Source organism: Pelobates fuscus, chromosome 4, assembly GCF_036172605.1.
Source record: "Pelobates fuscus isolate aPelFus1 chromosome 4, aPelFus1.pri, whole genome shotgun sequence".
Taxonomy (NCBI): Eukaryota; Metazoa; Chordata; class Amphibia; order Anura; family Pelobatidae; genus Pelobates; species Pelobates fuscus.
In genome coordinates this window covers 149,478,586-149,496,989 of record NC_086320.1, presented here as the reverse complement: position 1 = coordinate 149,496,989, position 18,404 = coordinate 149,478,586, and the positions used below count along the sequence as shown (strand labels likewise).

At 36.9% G+C, this 18,404-nt stretch overlaps 1 protein-coding gene across 3 annotated transcripts in view; it reads right to left on the bottom strand.

Annotated features, from left to right (window-relative positions):
* The window catches only part of DCDC2 (doublecortin domain containing 2), a 226,629-nt gene that overhangs the window by 47,153 nt on the left and 161,072 nt on the right, over positions 1–18,404 (bottom strand). For all 3 annotated transcript variants that reach the window (XM_063451678.1, XM_063451679.1, XM_063451677.1), the window contains one exon: positions 5,748–5,848. In XM_063451678.1, the coding sequence (XP_063307748.1) occupies positions 5,748–5,848 (101 nt within the window). The remainder of the gene's footprint in view (positions 1–5,747; positions 5,849–18,404) is intronic.

The following is an 18,404-nucleotide window of genomic DNA, read 5'->3' as shown; positions in this document are numbered from 1 at the left end:
ACAGCAACATTACACTGGTGACCAACTTCTTTACATTTTTGCCCCACTTTTTAAAATACTTTAATAAATCACTCCATTGTATCCATAAAAAAAAAATCATGTTTAATTTCCATTCCATCTATGCTCATTACCTCTCTACTGCATCTCAAACCTTTCCTTCCTGCTTCCGTACATTCCTCCCTTTCCTCCTTGTTAAAAATCATCACTGTCCTTTGCACTGTTAGTTCTCATTCATATCCCTTCCTCTTCTTCATATTCCAACACTTTTCTCCTCTTTCTCTATTATATTTCATTGGTTTCATTCCCTCTACTTAACATTTCTTTACTTTCTTTTGTATTGATATCACGTAACCATTTTGGGGAGTAGAGGCATGATGTGAAATCCCTACCAAACCCCTCAACGGGAAGTGTCGCACACACATAGTTAGAGAATTGCAAAGCCTACAAGGAGCAAGGTTAGCAACCAGAACCTGCCGAAATAAATGTTAGAACTATAGTAATGGCATACATTAATCAGGAGGTATGGAAATATAGAGAAGAATGAAAGATGATAACATTTGGAAATTAACAAGAAAATATGTATTTGTAAGCAAAATATGCAATGAAGTGGACATGGGAAGTATGGTGGGGGAAATGATAATGGATCTATGTCTTTGAAGGAGGAAACAGAACAATGGGTAGCATGGTTCTTGGTGGGAATAGAGAAAATGGAAAAAGAGTAATATGACCAGAGAGGGGAATGAGGGCTATGTCTGAGGGGGAAAGGGAAATAAAAATATGTCTTTGGTGTGGGTAGTGCAGTAGTATGTGCTCAACCATTGCGAACATTAGAAACTGAAAACATTGATTAATTTATATACACATTTGTCGGTGCAGTCACATTTAATTTATTATCTGATACTTTTAGTTACTTCCAATGATCTCATATAGATAACCACTACATCTTTTTTTTGTTTAAATGTTTCGAATGACCCTGATCTGCCAATTACACATATATCAAAGATGACAAAATGCAACTATATTAGAAGGACAATGCTGCTGACTTGTTGAAAATATTACTTTTTTGTGCATGTTCTGTAGTGATAACATTCTTTTTCATGTCTGTTTGGTACTGCAGACACTGTGTGACGCTATGCTAATTTACTTACTTGAAAATCATCATGCAGGTTTTTATGGTAAAAGCCTACTAAATGCAATGCAAGTTAATGAGCTAATTAAGACAGAAAATGACAGTGGTATGTGCTGAAACATTACCAATCAGTATAAAAAAACAACAACACGGGAATCTTCTTTCTCGCTTGAATTCCACCAGTATATTAGACAAAGAATGATATAATCAAAACAAATGGGCAGACACTGAATTACTATTCTTTAAGAGAAGCAACAACAGGATAACTCAAAGTCAATGTCATTGTTTTCCCAAGGATTTCACATTAATAAATTATAACAATCTGCTAGCTTTACCTGCACATGAGTTCTAGTACTTTACTGTCTTCATGTTATCTTGACCTGATAAAAGACTGGTTAATTTCCCAAAGCCAAAGTCTCAGAAAACCCTTATATCAAGTTTCATTTTTATTTGTAAAGCCAGCTAAATGTATCTCTCTGTGCCAGCTTATCCTATACATCATCCTTTCATCCTCTACCTTTATGCCACTTACCCTGCTTCCAATGGGCCAGTCAGGTATTTCCTGTCCATGCCTGTCTCACTTGTCTGTCTGAGGACACAAGCAAAGTCTAGTAGGCTTCTCCCAAATCACTGGATATGAATAACTTGACAATTATTTTATAAAACTGGCAAGCAAACTCTTTTAAACAGATATACAAACCAAAATAAAGCAAGAAAATCTTTGATTTTCTTCAGCACCCTGCAGTCCCATTTCAGTTTCTGATATTAGTACACTAATGACTAAATCATGGCATCATTGTGCAGCAGCAGGAAAGAGAAACCCAACACCGGAGCCTAGTCTGCATCATCACACTGATCAGACTACCTCTCATCTCTCCATGTCAAATGTTACAAGGTTAAGAGATCTTTCAACTGTGCATGTCTAAATGTGTCAGGCATTCCCGATGGACTTTACCAGCATTCTCAAGGATAGGACACTGATTGGTTAGATCAGTGTTTCCCCTGGAGTGGGTGTGGAAAGCATAAGAAAGAAGAAGCAGGTAAATATGGAAACAAATCACTTTTTTTAGCATACAAAGTTAGGCAAATGTATAATTTAAAGTTTTAATGAGAAAGTTATATTAAAGGGGTACATGACCTTTTAGGTTGGGGATAGGGCTAGAAATAGGATTAGGATTCCATAGGTCTTAAAGCAGTTATGGGACATACATGTCCTGACCTACCACAAAGTTCTGGGAGTCCTTAAAGGGAAGCCTATGCACCAACACAAAATGTATGCATTTCTAGCTTTTGGTCTAAATAATTTGCTGTGTTTATTTATTAGCAAGTTTCTTTTCTTTTTCTTTTTTTTTTTTAAAGGGGGGACTACAAAATAAAAAATATTTCTGTATTCAACATGTTAGCACTAGTTTCACTGTCCCACATCCTCCACTCTAAAATATCCCCTCCTTGCTGGTTACAGTACTTGACTACAGCTCTCTATATTTTGCTTTTTCCTAACCTGCAGTGTCCAATAGCATAGATGTACGTGTCATTGGAAAATATTTATTTTTTCTGTAACTTGAAGTCCTGTTACCAGATTTCAAATAGCAGAATTGCTACTTTTGCTCCAGTAAGCATTTAGGAGAGCTAGACTACAATTAACCCTTGCGTGTTAAGAGTTAAACGTGTTCAAACATTCCGACTCCATATAGATCATAATAAAATAATTGTTGGCCAAGCTGCGTCCTTAATCAAGACTGATGTTGCAATATGTGGGGATTGGCACAAAATATTTTTGAAACATCTTTTTATGTTTTTTTATATTTTATTGCATCATCTACACCAGGTATAGGCAACCGTTGGCACCCCAAATGTTGTGGACTACATCCCCATAATGCTTTACAACCATAATGCTGGCAAAGCATCATGGGAGGTGTTGTCCAAAACATCTGGAGTGCCGAGGGTTGCCTATGCCTGATCTACACAAAATAATGGATTTCTAGATTAGGTTGCCCATGTAAACTAGCTCCTCTCCTCTTACAGATATACCGTGAAATATGCTGAGGAGAAGGTGACAATCTGATTCTCTCCACAGTACCTTGCCTTTGCATATCTTAACAGGTGAGAGGCTGAATTAATGATAACAGCCATGAAAAGCATATGTTGCTTTAGAGCGTAACTCTCATCCATCTTTGGCAGTTGGGGACATGTATGCCAAACAGTGTCACACAATGAAAAACTGTTTTTATTTTACAAGATGATGGAATCTACTGTGCAGTATGGGATCTGAAAGCTTAATCTGCACTTTGAAATATATAGCAGATTGCTTAATACAGACGAACCACAGAAAGATGGAGGAACCTGCTGGGAATTAAAACTACAATAATAACCATTACTCGAGGACACCCCAGTGTGATCAGTGTAGAGCTTACTGTTGGCACAGAACATAATCTGTGTGGGTCTATTCTATTTTGTTTGCAAGGTTTTATTTGCTCTAGCAGATGGTTAGGTAAAACATGCCTTAACATATATCTGTGAGTTGAGCGTAAAAATGTAGGTAAATACTTTTTGTGTGCATACTTTAATTTGTGCTATGGTGTTTTTTGCTAAACTCACAGTCGGGTAAAGCAAATGGGCTTTTCTGTTATCCTCGTGTTCATCATCATGTTTTGTTTAATCCATTTCTATTTTAACAATTAATACTGAAAGCAGGCATTTTTACTATACATTAGGATCAAGTGGTTTGAAATGCCTAACTTCAACAACTGATCAGTACTTAAAGGGTTACGCCAACCACCATGACCACTTCATCGATTTGAAGTGGTCATGGTGGTAGGAGTATACATGTAGAAAGTGTGATCCAGGGACAGACGGAGTATACATGTGCAGTGTTTCTGCTAGAAACACTGCATGTATAGAGATATTTGTAATTATATGCTGGGGGAAAGTTGAACCCCCAGCACACGTGACTTAGGCAGCCTAGAATTCTGTTCAGGGCTGCCTAATATCGATTCTGTGCATATTTTTAATCTGTTCCCAGTGCGCACTGCATACTGACAACAGATGTTTAAAAAAAGTTCCTTTGCAGGCAGAACTAGCTCTCAACCCGCCCCCCCGCTTCCCGCTGTGGAAGTGTGGGTGCTCCTTCCTGCCTCCCGCTGTTCAAGAAATTGGATAAATCTCCTTCCATCCTCCCCACTCCCTCCCCTCGCCAGCCTAAAGAGCACACATGCGCTCTGAGACAGCAAACTGGAGGACGGGTAAGTAAGATCTCTGCCAGCCCCCCTCTCCCCCCCCACTGAACTGCCAATGCTGGACCACCAGGGAAGGAGCCCCCCTCCCTGCCATGTATCAAGCAGGGAGGGGGGGCGAAAATAAAAATAATAATTAAATAAAAAATAATAAGAAGAAATAATAATGAAAAAAATATATTAAAATAATAAAAAATAATAATAAATAAAATAATAAAATTGCCCACCCCCCACCACTGCAACACACACACACACACACACACACACACACACTGCACACACACACACTGCACACATACACACACACACACACACACACTGCACACATACACACACACACACACTGCACACACACACAGCACACACACACAGCACACATACACACACACTGCACTCATACACATACACACACACTGCACTCATACACATACACACACACTGCACTCATACACACACACACTGCATTCATACACACACACACTGCACTCATACACACACACTGCACACATACACTGCACTCATACACACACACACTGCATTAATACACACACACTGCACTTATACACACACACACACACACACACACACTGCACACATACACACACTGCACTCATACACACACTGCACTCATACACACACTGCACTCATACACACGCTGCACTCATACACACGCTGCACTCATACACACGCTGCACTCATACACACACGCTGCACTCATACACACACTGCATTCATACACACACTGCATTCATACACACACACTGCATTCATTATACACACACTGTAAATAAATATTCAATTAATATATTTTTTTTTAAGGATCTAATTTTATTTAGAAATTTACCAGTAGCTGCTGCATTTCCCACCCTAGTCTTATACTCGAGTCAATAAGTTTTCCCAGTTTTTTGGGGTAAAATTAGGGGCCTCGGCTTATATTCGGGTCGGCTTATACTCGAGTATATACGGTACTTGCCTTCAGTGAAAGGCCAAGCTGGAGGCTTTTATCTTGGCTTTGTGCAAGTTGGTTGCTACGGATAGACCAACGGAAAATACATCCATCCTTCATCAATTAATCTATCTATACATAGGCTTACTCATGGAAAGGTCAGCATTATTAAAATATTAATTTTAAAAGAATAATTGGTCATTTTTGATATATTAAAAATATATACTAACAATGGCTTTGAATGTTTTAAATTAAAAGCACTTGTTTGCACTGCGACTTTAATTAGGTGCTGGAATATGAGGTTCAAAACGAGTTCTTTATCGCCTTCTAGTCTCTTGCTTCCCAGTCTCAGCTGCTAGTGTTGAGCAGGCTAACAATCTGTATTATTTTTCTTTTTCTCATTACCATTTGATGGCTTAAAAGCTGTAAGGCAAATTACCTGATCAACCGGAACCTCCACTTTAGTGTTTTCATCTTCCTGAACTTCTGTTGCCCCCCACATTTCTGATCTGTCTTCAGAAGCTTTGAAAATGCCATCATCTGCAAAAAAAAAAAAGGAGGATAAATGATTTCTCTGAAATACAGCTCAATTGTGGCACTTTGTGGTAGAATGAAATAACTACAGATGTATTTCAGTTAAATCGGAAATTCAGCAAAACAGAGGCATGGCGTCTGAATTTGGACCCATCAAGTGACCTGAACATAATTAAAAGCACATTGCTAGGTTATCCCATACCGGTATTTTGAATTATTACAAGCTCCCTGTTTACCTGTGATCATGGAGCGGTTAACACGTCTAAGAATATTTGACAAGTCTGTTGTAATGTTGTAAACATTTCATATTGAGATATACATTGAAGATGTACTGTATAAATTTGATAGTGGTATAGTGTTATGAATGCTTAACGTTAGCCCCTTGTGCTTATGTTTGTCTGACTTGGCTTCATGTATATTAAGAAAATGTGGTGTTTTTTTTCTCATGACAGTATTTGACTACTACATTGTGATATTTATTCTTCTTCTCACATTGTCATTTTTTGGAAACATTACAGGTTACAGCTAAAAAATATGGGAAATAATTGACCTGCCATCTTGTTCAGTAGCACATCTTATTCATCTTACACACACAAGTTCAGGGGTCATAAAGAACTACATTGATGAGAGATAGAGCTGGGTCTACAGAAACCAAAGGATGGAATAGTCAAGACCCATGTGTCATTGATTCTTCTACCAACATAACAGTGATTCTCCTTCTTTGCAACAATCGTGTGGTCCCCACCTTATCTGCTCACAAGGCACTGCTCCCTCCATAGTACCATAAGCTACTGCTTCCTCTCATAGTGTACATTGTCCTTGACTTCAAAAAAGTTATTTGGTCACCCAAAGTAACAATTTAATGTATAAAGAGATCCAATTGTTTCATTTCACAAAAATAGCAGATTATTTTGGGACACTTGTATCAGTTATCACACCTCTATTTTACTGTAATACTAGAGAGGCACTTAAACTATTATGTGTGCTCAAATATATCTTCTATATATCTGCTCTGCCTACTTCTGGGCAGAGCAAACTTAATCATCTTTACAAGCCAAATTCGATAAAGACTGGCAGCCCTGGTTCAAATTTAAATCCTCCATGCGCAAAAGTTGAATTACGAACCATTCCAGGTCCAGGCTGTGGCCTATGCTGTGTACTGCCTTATGCTATTGTTATGACATATGAAACATGTCACTGGTTCACTCTTTTAGGGGTTTATTTGTTTATTGTTGTTTATTTTGTCTCCTTTGTCAACTGCACTTTTTCAATGCGTTTAAAATTGGTTTAACAAATCCTGTCATTGCTTGTACACTTGTAAAATCTAATAAACTATGTATGCAAAAGGGGACTGTAACCACTTCAGCTAACTTAAGTAGTTATGGTGCAGGCAGCCTTTTAATTTTTGCTTCCCTGGGCTGTTATTAAGCCAGTTGGAATAGTCTCTTCCTGACAGGTAATATCAGTTTTATGCAGTTTTTGTTTCTGGTCTTAGACAGGCTGCCTGTGGCTGGGTGAACCTTACACTTAAACATTTGTTATTTACTAAAGTGAGTATTTAACCCCTTAAGGACTGGACTTTTTTTGCGATGTTGTACATTTGCGACCAGGCATCTTTTTGACACTTTTGTGGTGTTTGTGTTTAGCTGTAATTTTCCGCTCTCTCATTTACTGTTCCCATACAAATTATATATTGTTTTTTTCAGGACAAAAGGGGCTTTCTTTACATACCATTATTTATATAATCTCATCTAATTTAATTTAAAAAAAATGAAAAAATATGATGAAAAATTGAAAAAAATACACGTTTTTTGAATTTTATGTGAAAAATCTTTTACTCATCTACAAAAGCGAATGAAAAAAACTGCTAAATAGATTCAAAATGTTGTCCTGAGTTCAAAAATACCCAGTGTTTACATGCTTTTTGCTTTTTTTTTGCATGTTATAGGGCTATAAGTACAAGTAGGATATTGCGGTTTCAAAACATACATTTTTAAAATGTATCAATAGTGACATTGTAACACTGTTATCTGTCATAAATTGCTAAATAACACCCCACATGTACATATTTTTTTAAAAGTAGACAACCCAGGGTATTCAATATGGGGTATGTCCAGACTTTTTTAGTAGCCACTTAGTCGCAAACACTGGCCAAAGTTAGCGTTCATATTTGTTTGTGTGTGAAAAAAGTAAAAAACTAAATTGAACGCTAATTTTGGCCAGTGTTTGTGACTAAGTGGTTACTAAAAACGACTGGACTTACCCCATTTGCAATACCTTGGGTTGTCTTCTTTTGCAAATGGTATGCCATCATGGGGGTAATTCTCATTCCTGGGCTACCATACGCTCTCAAAGGCAACGTAACCAACCTGGCCATTTTCAATGTAAAAATATTTGACCTATATATTTGACCCTGTAACTTTCAAAAACGCTATAAAACCTGTACATGGGGGGTCCTGTTCTACTCAGGAGACTTTGCTGAACACAAATATTAGTGTTTCAAAACTGGAAAATGTATCACAACAATTATATCATCAGTAAAAGTGCTGTTTGTGTGTGAAAAATGCAAAAAAAAGTCACTTTCACTGACAATATCATCGCTGTGATATGTTTTACTGTTTTGAATCACTAATATTTGTGTTCAGCGAAGTCTCCCGAGTAAAACAGTACCCCCCATGTACATGTTTTAGGGTGTCGTAGAACGTTACAGGGTAAAATACAGTGAAAGCAAATTAAATTCTCTGGTCTTTCGGCCTGGGTTGGCAGGCAGGTCCCTTAAATTGCAATCAATAAAATAACTTAATTATGTAAAAATATTACCTAAATACGCACGTAGAATTTAAATATATATGCATATTTATATATTTGAAGTCTACGTGTATATTTATATAATTATTTATGTAATTTTGTATATCGACATATGAATAGTTCGCATTCTTTTTATTTATTTAAATATACATAGATACATATACAATTTCATTCTAAGTGTATTTTGATATAAATATATATATATTAATATCAAAATACAGTTAGAATAAAATTTAGTATAGATATATAATTTTTTTTCAATTTTTTATTATTATTTTTAATTTTTTTAATTTAATTTAAATTATTTATTATTCGTATTTTATAATAATATATATATATACAATATATATAGTTATTATATATATATTATATATATACGTGTGCAAATTAATTATAAGTGTATTTTTATATTAATATATGTACATATTAATATAAAAATACACTTAGCATGACATTATATATATGATATATAGACATATATTATATAGGTATAATATATGTCTATATATCATATATATACACATATATAATAATATATTTTTTTTTATTAACTATAACTTTAAATTTTTTTATGATTTTACACTGGCAGGGAGACTGCCTGTCAGCACAGACAGTCCCCCTGCAGGCAGATACTTGGACACCTATTGTGACCATGTGGTCGCCCTGTTGGGCGATCACATGGCCCCAGGGGTCCTAAACCGCCATGGGGAGACTGTCTGGGCTGCAGGCAGTCTCCCCACACCGGGAGCAACGCCGATCGCCGCCGGGGGAACGACGGCGATCGGGTAAGTACATTTTAAATTTAGGACGGTTCAGGACCGTCGTCGGTCGGCAACGCAAAAATGCCGATGACGGTCCTGAACCGTCCTGCGTCCTCAAGGGGTTAAAGGGATTGGAAATTTAAGGCCAGAGTAGCCAAACTGAAAGCATAGCTGACAGGGAATATTTGCAATTTGACAATTTTTACCTTAAATTTGAAATTCAATCTGAATTTTTACCTTTCTAAATAACCCTGTGTCAAAGCTCCTGCCACCAAGATTTCAGGTAATTTAACATTAACTCACTAATTTCCTGACAAAGAAATTACATAAATCTATTATGGTATTTGACCTTTGACCTCTGTAGGTTCAAATTTCAGATATTAAACAAATATAAAAATAAAAATAAACACTCTTGGAGTCTGAAAATGAATGTCCCATCTAGGTGAATGTAAGAAGTTATTATCCTCTGATGGACTACAATTCAATGCTCGATAAAATGAATTTTAGTCTACAATAGCTTTAAACAGCATGTCACAATTTTAACAAACAAATGAAAATGAATACTTGGAAAACAGCACTCAAACTGATATAGTCCTGTACAAAAACCTAAATTTCAGTAAAAGCTCCTATCTCCATGAGAAGCTTTTGTCTGGAAATTTGTCTTTATTTCAATTGTATGAGCAGCATTTGTCTGGACAATTCCCAGCAGGTTTTTTTTTTTTTAGATTTTTAAATGTAAATTTTACCAAGTGTGATTTAAAGTTAAGTGACTCATGTTTTTTCTTATTTTTGAATGTATGTATGTATCTATCTATAGATGTGCGTTGTCTATAATTTTACAACATTAAATGTAAAATATCAAATGTTTTGCAGGAAATGTACAGTCAATTACCTGGGGTTCAGTACACAATGATGAGTGTAGCGTTGGATCACACCCTCATAATGGTTTAAATTGTGTAATCAAACATCTTGACATAAATTGTGTCAGTGCAGTAAATGCGACCATGCAATTCCCATGAAGAACATAAACTACCACTAGGCATTTGACAGCCCAACTAGTCATGTGGCATCCAAGGGCATTTCGTTTTTTATACAAGTTACTTCATTACTTCTGCAAAGCCTATACAAAAGTGTTCAGACTGCAGAGGTAGAAAGTATGCTTTTATTATTATTTATGAAGCGTCAACAAATTTTGCAGCAGTGTACAATATATACGACCAACAGACAAGTATTTGTAACCAGACAAGTTATCTTTTACCATGTGCAAGTTTAACAAGTGCAATAATTCGTACTTGTATAAAACATCACTATGAAAAGTTTTGGACTGGAACTTTGTCCTCATTGATTCTTTATTAGATGCATTTGATTGGACAATGTCAAGCACTAATAAAGTGGATCTTCCTTAAGTGCAGAGGTAGTTCTGCAACTAATGAAAGGTAAGGTTTTAATGCTTAGGAAATAGTTGTACAGATATTATTACCGGTACATGCATTTTTGCAACACTTAATTACAAACATTGAAACAAATCTGCATATGAAACTTGCAATACACCAGTGAATTGACAACTCAAAGTTTAGTGTATATCTGTTAAGGTTATGATGAGCTGACAACCAAATTTTAAAATTACTTTGTAAAAATTAATTTAGCATCTTGGGTTTCAGTTCACTAAAAATCCCTGTGTATAAACCAAGTATAGATATATGGTGTAAAATTCCTTTTATTTTTTATTTTTTTTTACATTTTGTGTTCCTTAATTTGTTTAGATCAGGGTTCTCCAAACTCTGGCCCTCCAGATGTTGCTGAACTACAACTTCCATGATTCCTTGAATGAAACAAATAGCCAGAGAATCATGGGAGTTGTAGTTCAGCAACATCTGGAGGGCCAGAGTTTGGAAAACCCTGGTTTAGATTATGGGGGTCCATTTGTTTTTTTGTTTTTTTGTTTTTTTTTAAGTAAGAATAAAAAGGCTGTAAAGCATACTTGTAATCCAGTGCCAGTAAAGTCTCCTTGCTGTAGCTGCTCTGCCTCCAGTTAGGTCTTTAATTCTGATGACTCTTGTCCAATCCAATGCGTCTGACAGAAAAACTCTGAATAATTTTTTTTCTCTATGAGAAGCACTGGGCACATTCAGCATCATTATACTGATGGGAGGTTTTAATTGAAATGTTTTGGTTTTGGTTTTTAAACATACACCAGGTATTGCCTATGTTAAAAAAAATAAAATAAAAATAATGGCTTTGTATGTCTGTGATAGTTACAGTAATGGTTACAATTCTGCAGGTGCCATCCTCCCATTTTGTGGTTTTCTCAAAAATCTCTGTTCAATCTGTCAAAAGCAGAACAATTTGTGTAATCTGTGCTGTTTTAGTAGATTTTGCACATGCTTAGTCTCCTTTAAGAATGGATTTTAGAGGCCTCAGATTCATCAGCATTTAGGTTTCAGATCCAGTGGTCACTGTACAGAGACATGTTAATGCTTCTAGGGTCCTCACTGGCTTATAGCACCAGGGGACAAGGCTAACAACTCACACAAGACAGAGGCAAGACGCCATCTAGCTAGGACTTGAGAGAGACAGAGATCGAAACTGAATCAGCTCCGGGTTCCTACAGAGGGTAATTGTGTTCTCCTTTTCTCTCCCGAAGTAGCCTCAGTCAGTCTGACTGAGGTCTGATTAAACCAGCCATTTTATAAATTAATTTTTTGAAAAAAGGATAAGGAAGTGTAGGTAATCTGGAAAACAAATTGTGACATTCAGGACAGTACTGCCTGCCATTAATAATCTTAATAGCTTATCCTGCACTTTGCATAGTGTAAACTCATCTGTCCAGTGTCTTCGTTAGACAGCTCGGTATTGGGTTCTGTCACCAAGACACTCATCCTGGACACGGATAATAAAAAAAGTTTCAAAGCCTGCTGCCAGGGAGCTCCATACTGCAGGTTGAGGCTGTAACTCAGTGAGCTGATCTGCTCCATAGCGCATACTGGGGCTGTAACTCAGTGAGCTGATCTGCTCCATAGCGCATACTGGGGCTGTAACTCAGTGAGCTGATCTGCTCCATAGCGCATACTGGGGCTGTGACTCTGAGTGAGCTAACAAACAGCACAATAAAGAGATGTCCATACAATATACAGACAACCAGAGATACAGACAACTGTATACAATATAGAAATGCATTTGAGAAGATTTGATTAGCACAGTTTGGCATTTTGCAGCTCATGAGGCCTAACCTGTGGGGAAGCATTGGATTGGCTGAGATCATAGAGATTGACTGACACCAGGTAGGCGGAGCTTCAGCACCGCAGATGGGCATAGATTGGGGAACACTGTAGCGTTAGAAATACATGTTTGTATTCCCAATACTATAGTGTTCATTTAAAGGCACACTAATGTTATAAATAAATGTGTTAATTTATAATGCTAGAATATTCCTCTCCTTATTTACTTTATAAACTGTAACTTTTTTCTGCATGTTAAAAGGTGTTATGGATCATGTAGACTAATAATGTCAGTGCGACTGATATTCTTTACATGTTATATAATGGATTGTATTATATACCTCTCTATTTTTATCTCATTTAAAAATAAAGTCATATTTTATCATATATTATATCTTAAAATTGTGCCCAGCTTTTTTTTAATGTACAGAAGTTTCCATATTATGCCCAGCTTCGTGTATTTTATAGGCATCTCTCTACAGTAATTACTATTAGTAATTTAGTTCATGGGATTTAAGTGGACAGAGATCACCAAGTCAGAAGATGGTAGTTAAAGAGTTTAGGGGCAGAGTCAAATTCTAATGGTGGAATCTGGCAGCCCACCATCTCAAAACTTCACCAGCAGCAGCATAAAAGAGCTCTGTGTGCACCACAGGGTGCTTATATTTGGCCTCTATATTTGAATGGGAAGTCATTAGTTATAAGTCACATAATTTCCTCCACAGCTCACAGCTTCAACATCATGCACTTACAGTGGAGACCACAACTAATACAGCTATGGAGGAAGGAGGGTTTAACTTTTGTGATGATGAGTCGTGTCATATAATCTGCTGACCTGAGCCTGGAATAGCGCGATTTTCCTGGGTTGATATGCTTAACCTTGAAATCAAAACCCATAGTCAAAGGAAGAGAGCTTAGTCGTACTTAATATGGCAATTTTACTGAAAATGTCCTACTTTTAAAATAAATGCCTGTTTAGAATTATGTAATATGAATTATATTTCTGGAGTATAATATATTGTTTTTACAATATCTTCCCTTATCTATGTATTATAAAAAAAAAGTGACAAACTCTAATTATTTTCCTTCAAGTGAACTCATAAAGGTAATTCCTTAGTGTCATGCCATGGAAGACAAATGTTGAATTGCTGAATATGAAAAACTTGAAAAAAAATATATTAACTACAACAGATGGATGGGACTTGAAAGATTCAAATTGCTGAACGGAAGAAGAACCCTGTGTCTGACAAGAAAAGAGACACTTGTGAATAAAAAAATGAATATACACGCTCTGACTAGACTACCTTAATTATTTCCCTGCTCTCAACACATATGCATGCAAATATGGTTCACACCCACTGACAGGACAATTTATCACCAACAACGATACACCATATGGTGAGAGAGGTGGGTGTTTCAATTCCTAAAATTGCAGAGAGTCATCAAAAACATCAGTAATAATATCAAGGAAATTGTAACATCTTTTACAAAATGCAATAATTTTACATAAAGAGCACCATGAATATGTTTGCTTGTATTTTTGTTAACTCGCTAGATAAATTGTAGTATGTTTTTGTCTTTCATTTCCGAGTTACATTCTCTACTGATACCAAGATAATAAGTAACGAGAGCAACTAAACACATCTGAATGGAGAAAAGGTGGGGAGATTTGTTAACTCTAAAAATAGATATTATTGCACGTAACAGCCCTTAATATGCAATTATCGAAAACAGACATTTTTTTTCACTACAGTCTGAATAGCCTTACACTGAATCCGGCTGCTTACGAAGCCATTCAGACTGTAAAATCCGGGCATTGTTCACACTAACAATGTCCGGATTCTGTAAGTCAGGCCCGAATGGACCTAAATTTGGTCCAGATTTAAGCTTTAAATCTGGATTTAGATGCTTCATATCCAAGGCCGGATTTTTTAGAAAAAATCCAAACAAGTGCTCACTGGTAGCGCTAGCAGCCAGTGGACAAAGAGTTAAAAACGGTTGGTGGTGCAAGGGTTAATAATGTGGCAGCTGGCCAATGCTTGCTAGCCAGCCGACCCATTAAATAGTTTTAAAAATAAAACACTATGGGAGTCAATAGGATCCCCATATTACTATAAGGGAGGTTTAAAACTTATATTACAATACGAAAGCTGTCCGCAATCATACTCCTATCAGTAATGGCGCTGTATATGCTGGGATCACATAGATACTGGCATGTACTGGCTGCCTAGGAGTGTTATTGCTGTCATGTCAAGTTTGTGTAGAAATCGAGTTGCTTATTCAAAATTTTAAATGTACAGAATATTGGCACCGGTTATCAGCAATCGGCACAAAAGACGACCAATAATCAGTATAAGCATTGGCTCTGGAAAAATGATATCAGTCAAAGCCTATTTCTAAGCTCCCTATGGGGGCATATGTCATAAATCACCTAGTGGCTGATCAGTCACTGAAATACCGAGGAGTGGGGGAATATTATTTTTAGGCAGCGGGTGGAGACCTGTGGGGACACTAGGTCCCACGCTTATATTATAATAGCCACCACCCCCCCCCCCCCCCCCCAACCGCATCCTTATGTTCCACATCCTTTATTTTACTAAATGTCTCCAACTAATGACCATGGGTGGGGGAATTGGTCATTGGTTGTTTCACCCCTAGAGTTGTTTCACAGGCCCCATCCCCATCGCTAAATATTTAGTAGACATATCCCTGCATGGCAAGTAGCTGCATAGGGAGCTTTAATAATCCCATTATAGTAATATGGGGGGATGTATTAACCCCCTTCTGGAGAGCAAATGTAACATTCAGAAGATTAGGTTCTCTAGATTATGTTTCTGATGGATAGATAGATTTGTCTCTCATGGAGAGATTTTGCTCGAGCTCTTTGTCTCAATTTAACTCTTTTTAACAAACATAATGTCAGGAGTGTTCATGCATAGCCCAACACTGAATAAATCGAGAGAAATCTCAATGTATCGTTACTGGTAAAATATTTTATAATACATAAATAAATCCATATATATCCTAAAAAGATAAGGCTATCTGGCAATCTTATATAAGGCCAACAGAGGAAAAATACAGATACATTCATCAATTGCATTAAACATCTAAAATCCCCATTAAAAGGTATCAGGAATCTCAATACAGAAGTAGGTCTGGAACATAACAGGTGAACTACCAATACCATAATTATAGCAGCACTCAAAGAAAAAGTGATAATTAAACACCCACTACACCAATACTTTATAATGAAGAGATGAACACATAACTTTGGAATGTGCAGTTATCTGCACATGCATATATGTGTAGGGAACAAATTATGGGAACATACAAAAAAATGGCAGGTTATTAATTCCAAAATAAATCACTAATAATGCAATAATGATGTAACAGTAATAATAAAAAAAAAACAGCCCAATAAAACCAGAGGGGAATTGACAAATGCTCCCTTCTCTGTCTCCATGTGCTGGAGTATGCTGCTTATATGCCAGTCACTCCTTACTCCAGCCTGTACGTGGGAAGATATAATGAGTCAAAGAGCTCTACACTATGTAAATAAAAACAGCTTAAAAGGTCATTTGTCAAGGAGCAACTAATCAGCAACAAGACAGTAAGGAAGAAAAAAAAAATGCCCGATGGCAGCGATTGGAGGGCAAGCAGTTAAGATACTAAATAAACAAAAATGGAGTGGTGGTCCCCAGGATCTGTTTTCATACCTCTACTAACTGTAACGATTAACCCAACACGCAGTGTGAAAACCCACCAGTAGCAACAGAGACAGATAGAAAGTCCCTAAATCGGTCCTTAGAATGACCAGAATATCGAAAAAACTACAAGCAGGGCCGGTGCAAGGATTTTTGGGTACATGCTTTTGGGCACTGCTACAAGAGAGGTAGAAGGCACACCAGGAAGGGGAGTGTGACCACTAAAAGGGTGGGGGTGCACCAAGGGCCAGGGAGGGAATGGGAGAGAAACACCAAGGGACAGGGAAAAGAGGGGGGAGGGGAGAAGAACACAAAGGGACAGGGAAGGGAGGGGACCACTAATGGAAGGGAGGTGGCATTTTTCCGCCCTACTCCCCCCCCCCCCCAAAAAAAAACAAAAACATCTTCACCTATGTGCCTCTTAACCATCCCCTCTCCCCTCCCTGTCCATTAGGGCCCCTTCAATTTCAATGAATGAACAATAAAAAGACAGATGACAAAGCAGTATGTCTATTAATGAACGTATCACCCATTTTCCTTGAAAAATAACCAAAGTAGTAAAACTATCAAGAGAACACTTCATTTTACTGCAATATCACCAGAATCATTTTGTACACTCACATAGACAAGAAAATTAAATGTCTGCCCTAAACAGCTGATGAGAAATAAATTTAGATAACTAGTACAAAATCAATATATTTTAAATAATTAAGCATGCCAATTAATACCTTTTCCACAAGCTTCCTCTCTAACCAATGGCAACAATAAAAATGTATTGCCGCACAAATTATAACATTATACCCAGTCATTTAATACATTGCAAATCTAAAACTGATTGAAGTTTAGCAGTAGGGATAAAAAAATCATTGCAATAATGGTCTGTTCTGAATATTTTATGGAAATCAGAGTCATTTATTAACTGTAAGCTCTGTATGTAAGCAAGAAAGTTAATGCGACCATAAACATTTTTAATGTGATTTACCACGGAGGCTGCCTCATAAAAATGCAAAATCAAATTAAAAACAAAATGTAAAAATATTTGCCTCATTAAATCCCATGGATTGCTTTGAGGGATGGAGAAGGACACATGCATTTATGATTTGCTGTCGATAATATAATTTGCAGGGTGAAAAGAAATGAGTGATATGCTAAAGATATTAGTAAAGGTATATTTCAATTAAAAAAATTAAAAAGACAAATAACATTCTTTTTTAAATAAAATATTGAAACATCTGTCACCAGAGAAAGCAAAGCAAAAAAGGCTTACTAATTCACTTTACTGTGTTCATCTGAAAGTCTTTCTCTAGCACTGAATTGAAGGTGTTGATATCACTCATCAGTTTCTCTTAATTTCTTGCAGGTACATATTAAAGCATAGCCACCTTTTTTCTCTTATTCTGATTGTATCCCAGAATCCTTACCAGCTTTTGGCAGCACCATGATCTTTTTGCACAGTCATTTTTACCATGGGATTTTATTTACCTAACAGGGACTTACTTACAAAGAACTGACAAGGGAATTGAATATTTCGGTTGCAAAATTGATGGAGTTGAGCTGAAGAATGTCTACGTTCAGCTTTCTGGGGTCAAAATTGTAGATATCTCAATCCATTCGCTGCCTGGCGAACACGGTTAAATTTGGTAAGTGCCTTAAATATGCACTATAATGGCCATTATCACTTCATCTTACTGAAGTGATTATGGTGCAAAGTTCTGTCCCTACAGCCTCTTTTTATAATTAATTTTAATCTGGAGATAAAAATACCTTATCTCCTACATTCCAACTGTAACAAATTGGCGGGAAAAAGAAAGCTAAAAAAGAGAATACAGGTTTGCATTTCACGTCAGACTATTATCATTATTATTGCCATTTATATAGCGTCAACAGATTCCGTAGCGGTTTACAATATAGACTAGACCAGGGGTAGTCAACCTGGTCCCTACCGCCCACTAGTGGGCGGTTTGGGATTTCAGGTGGGCGGTGGTGGATTCTGCAGGAAACGCCCAGTGGGCTTTGATGGCCATGGACCAAGGCTGGCAGGGGAGATTCTTTCATCTACCCTGCCGACCCA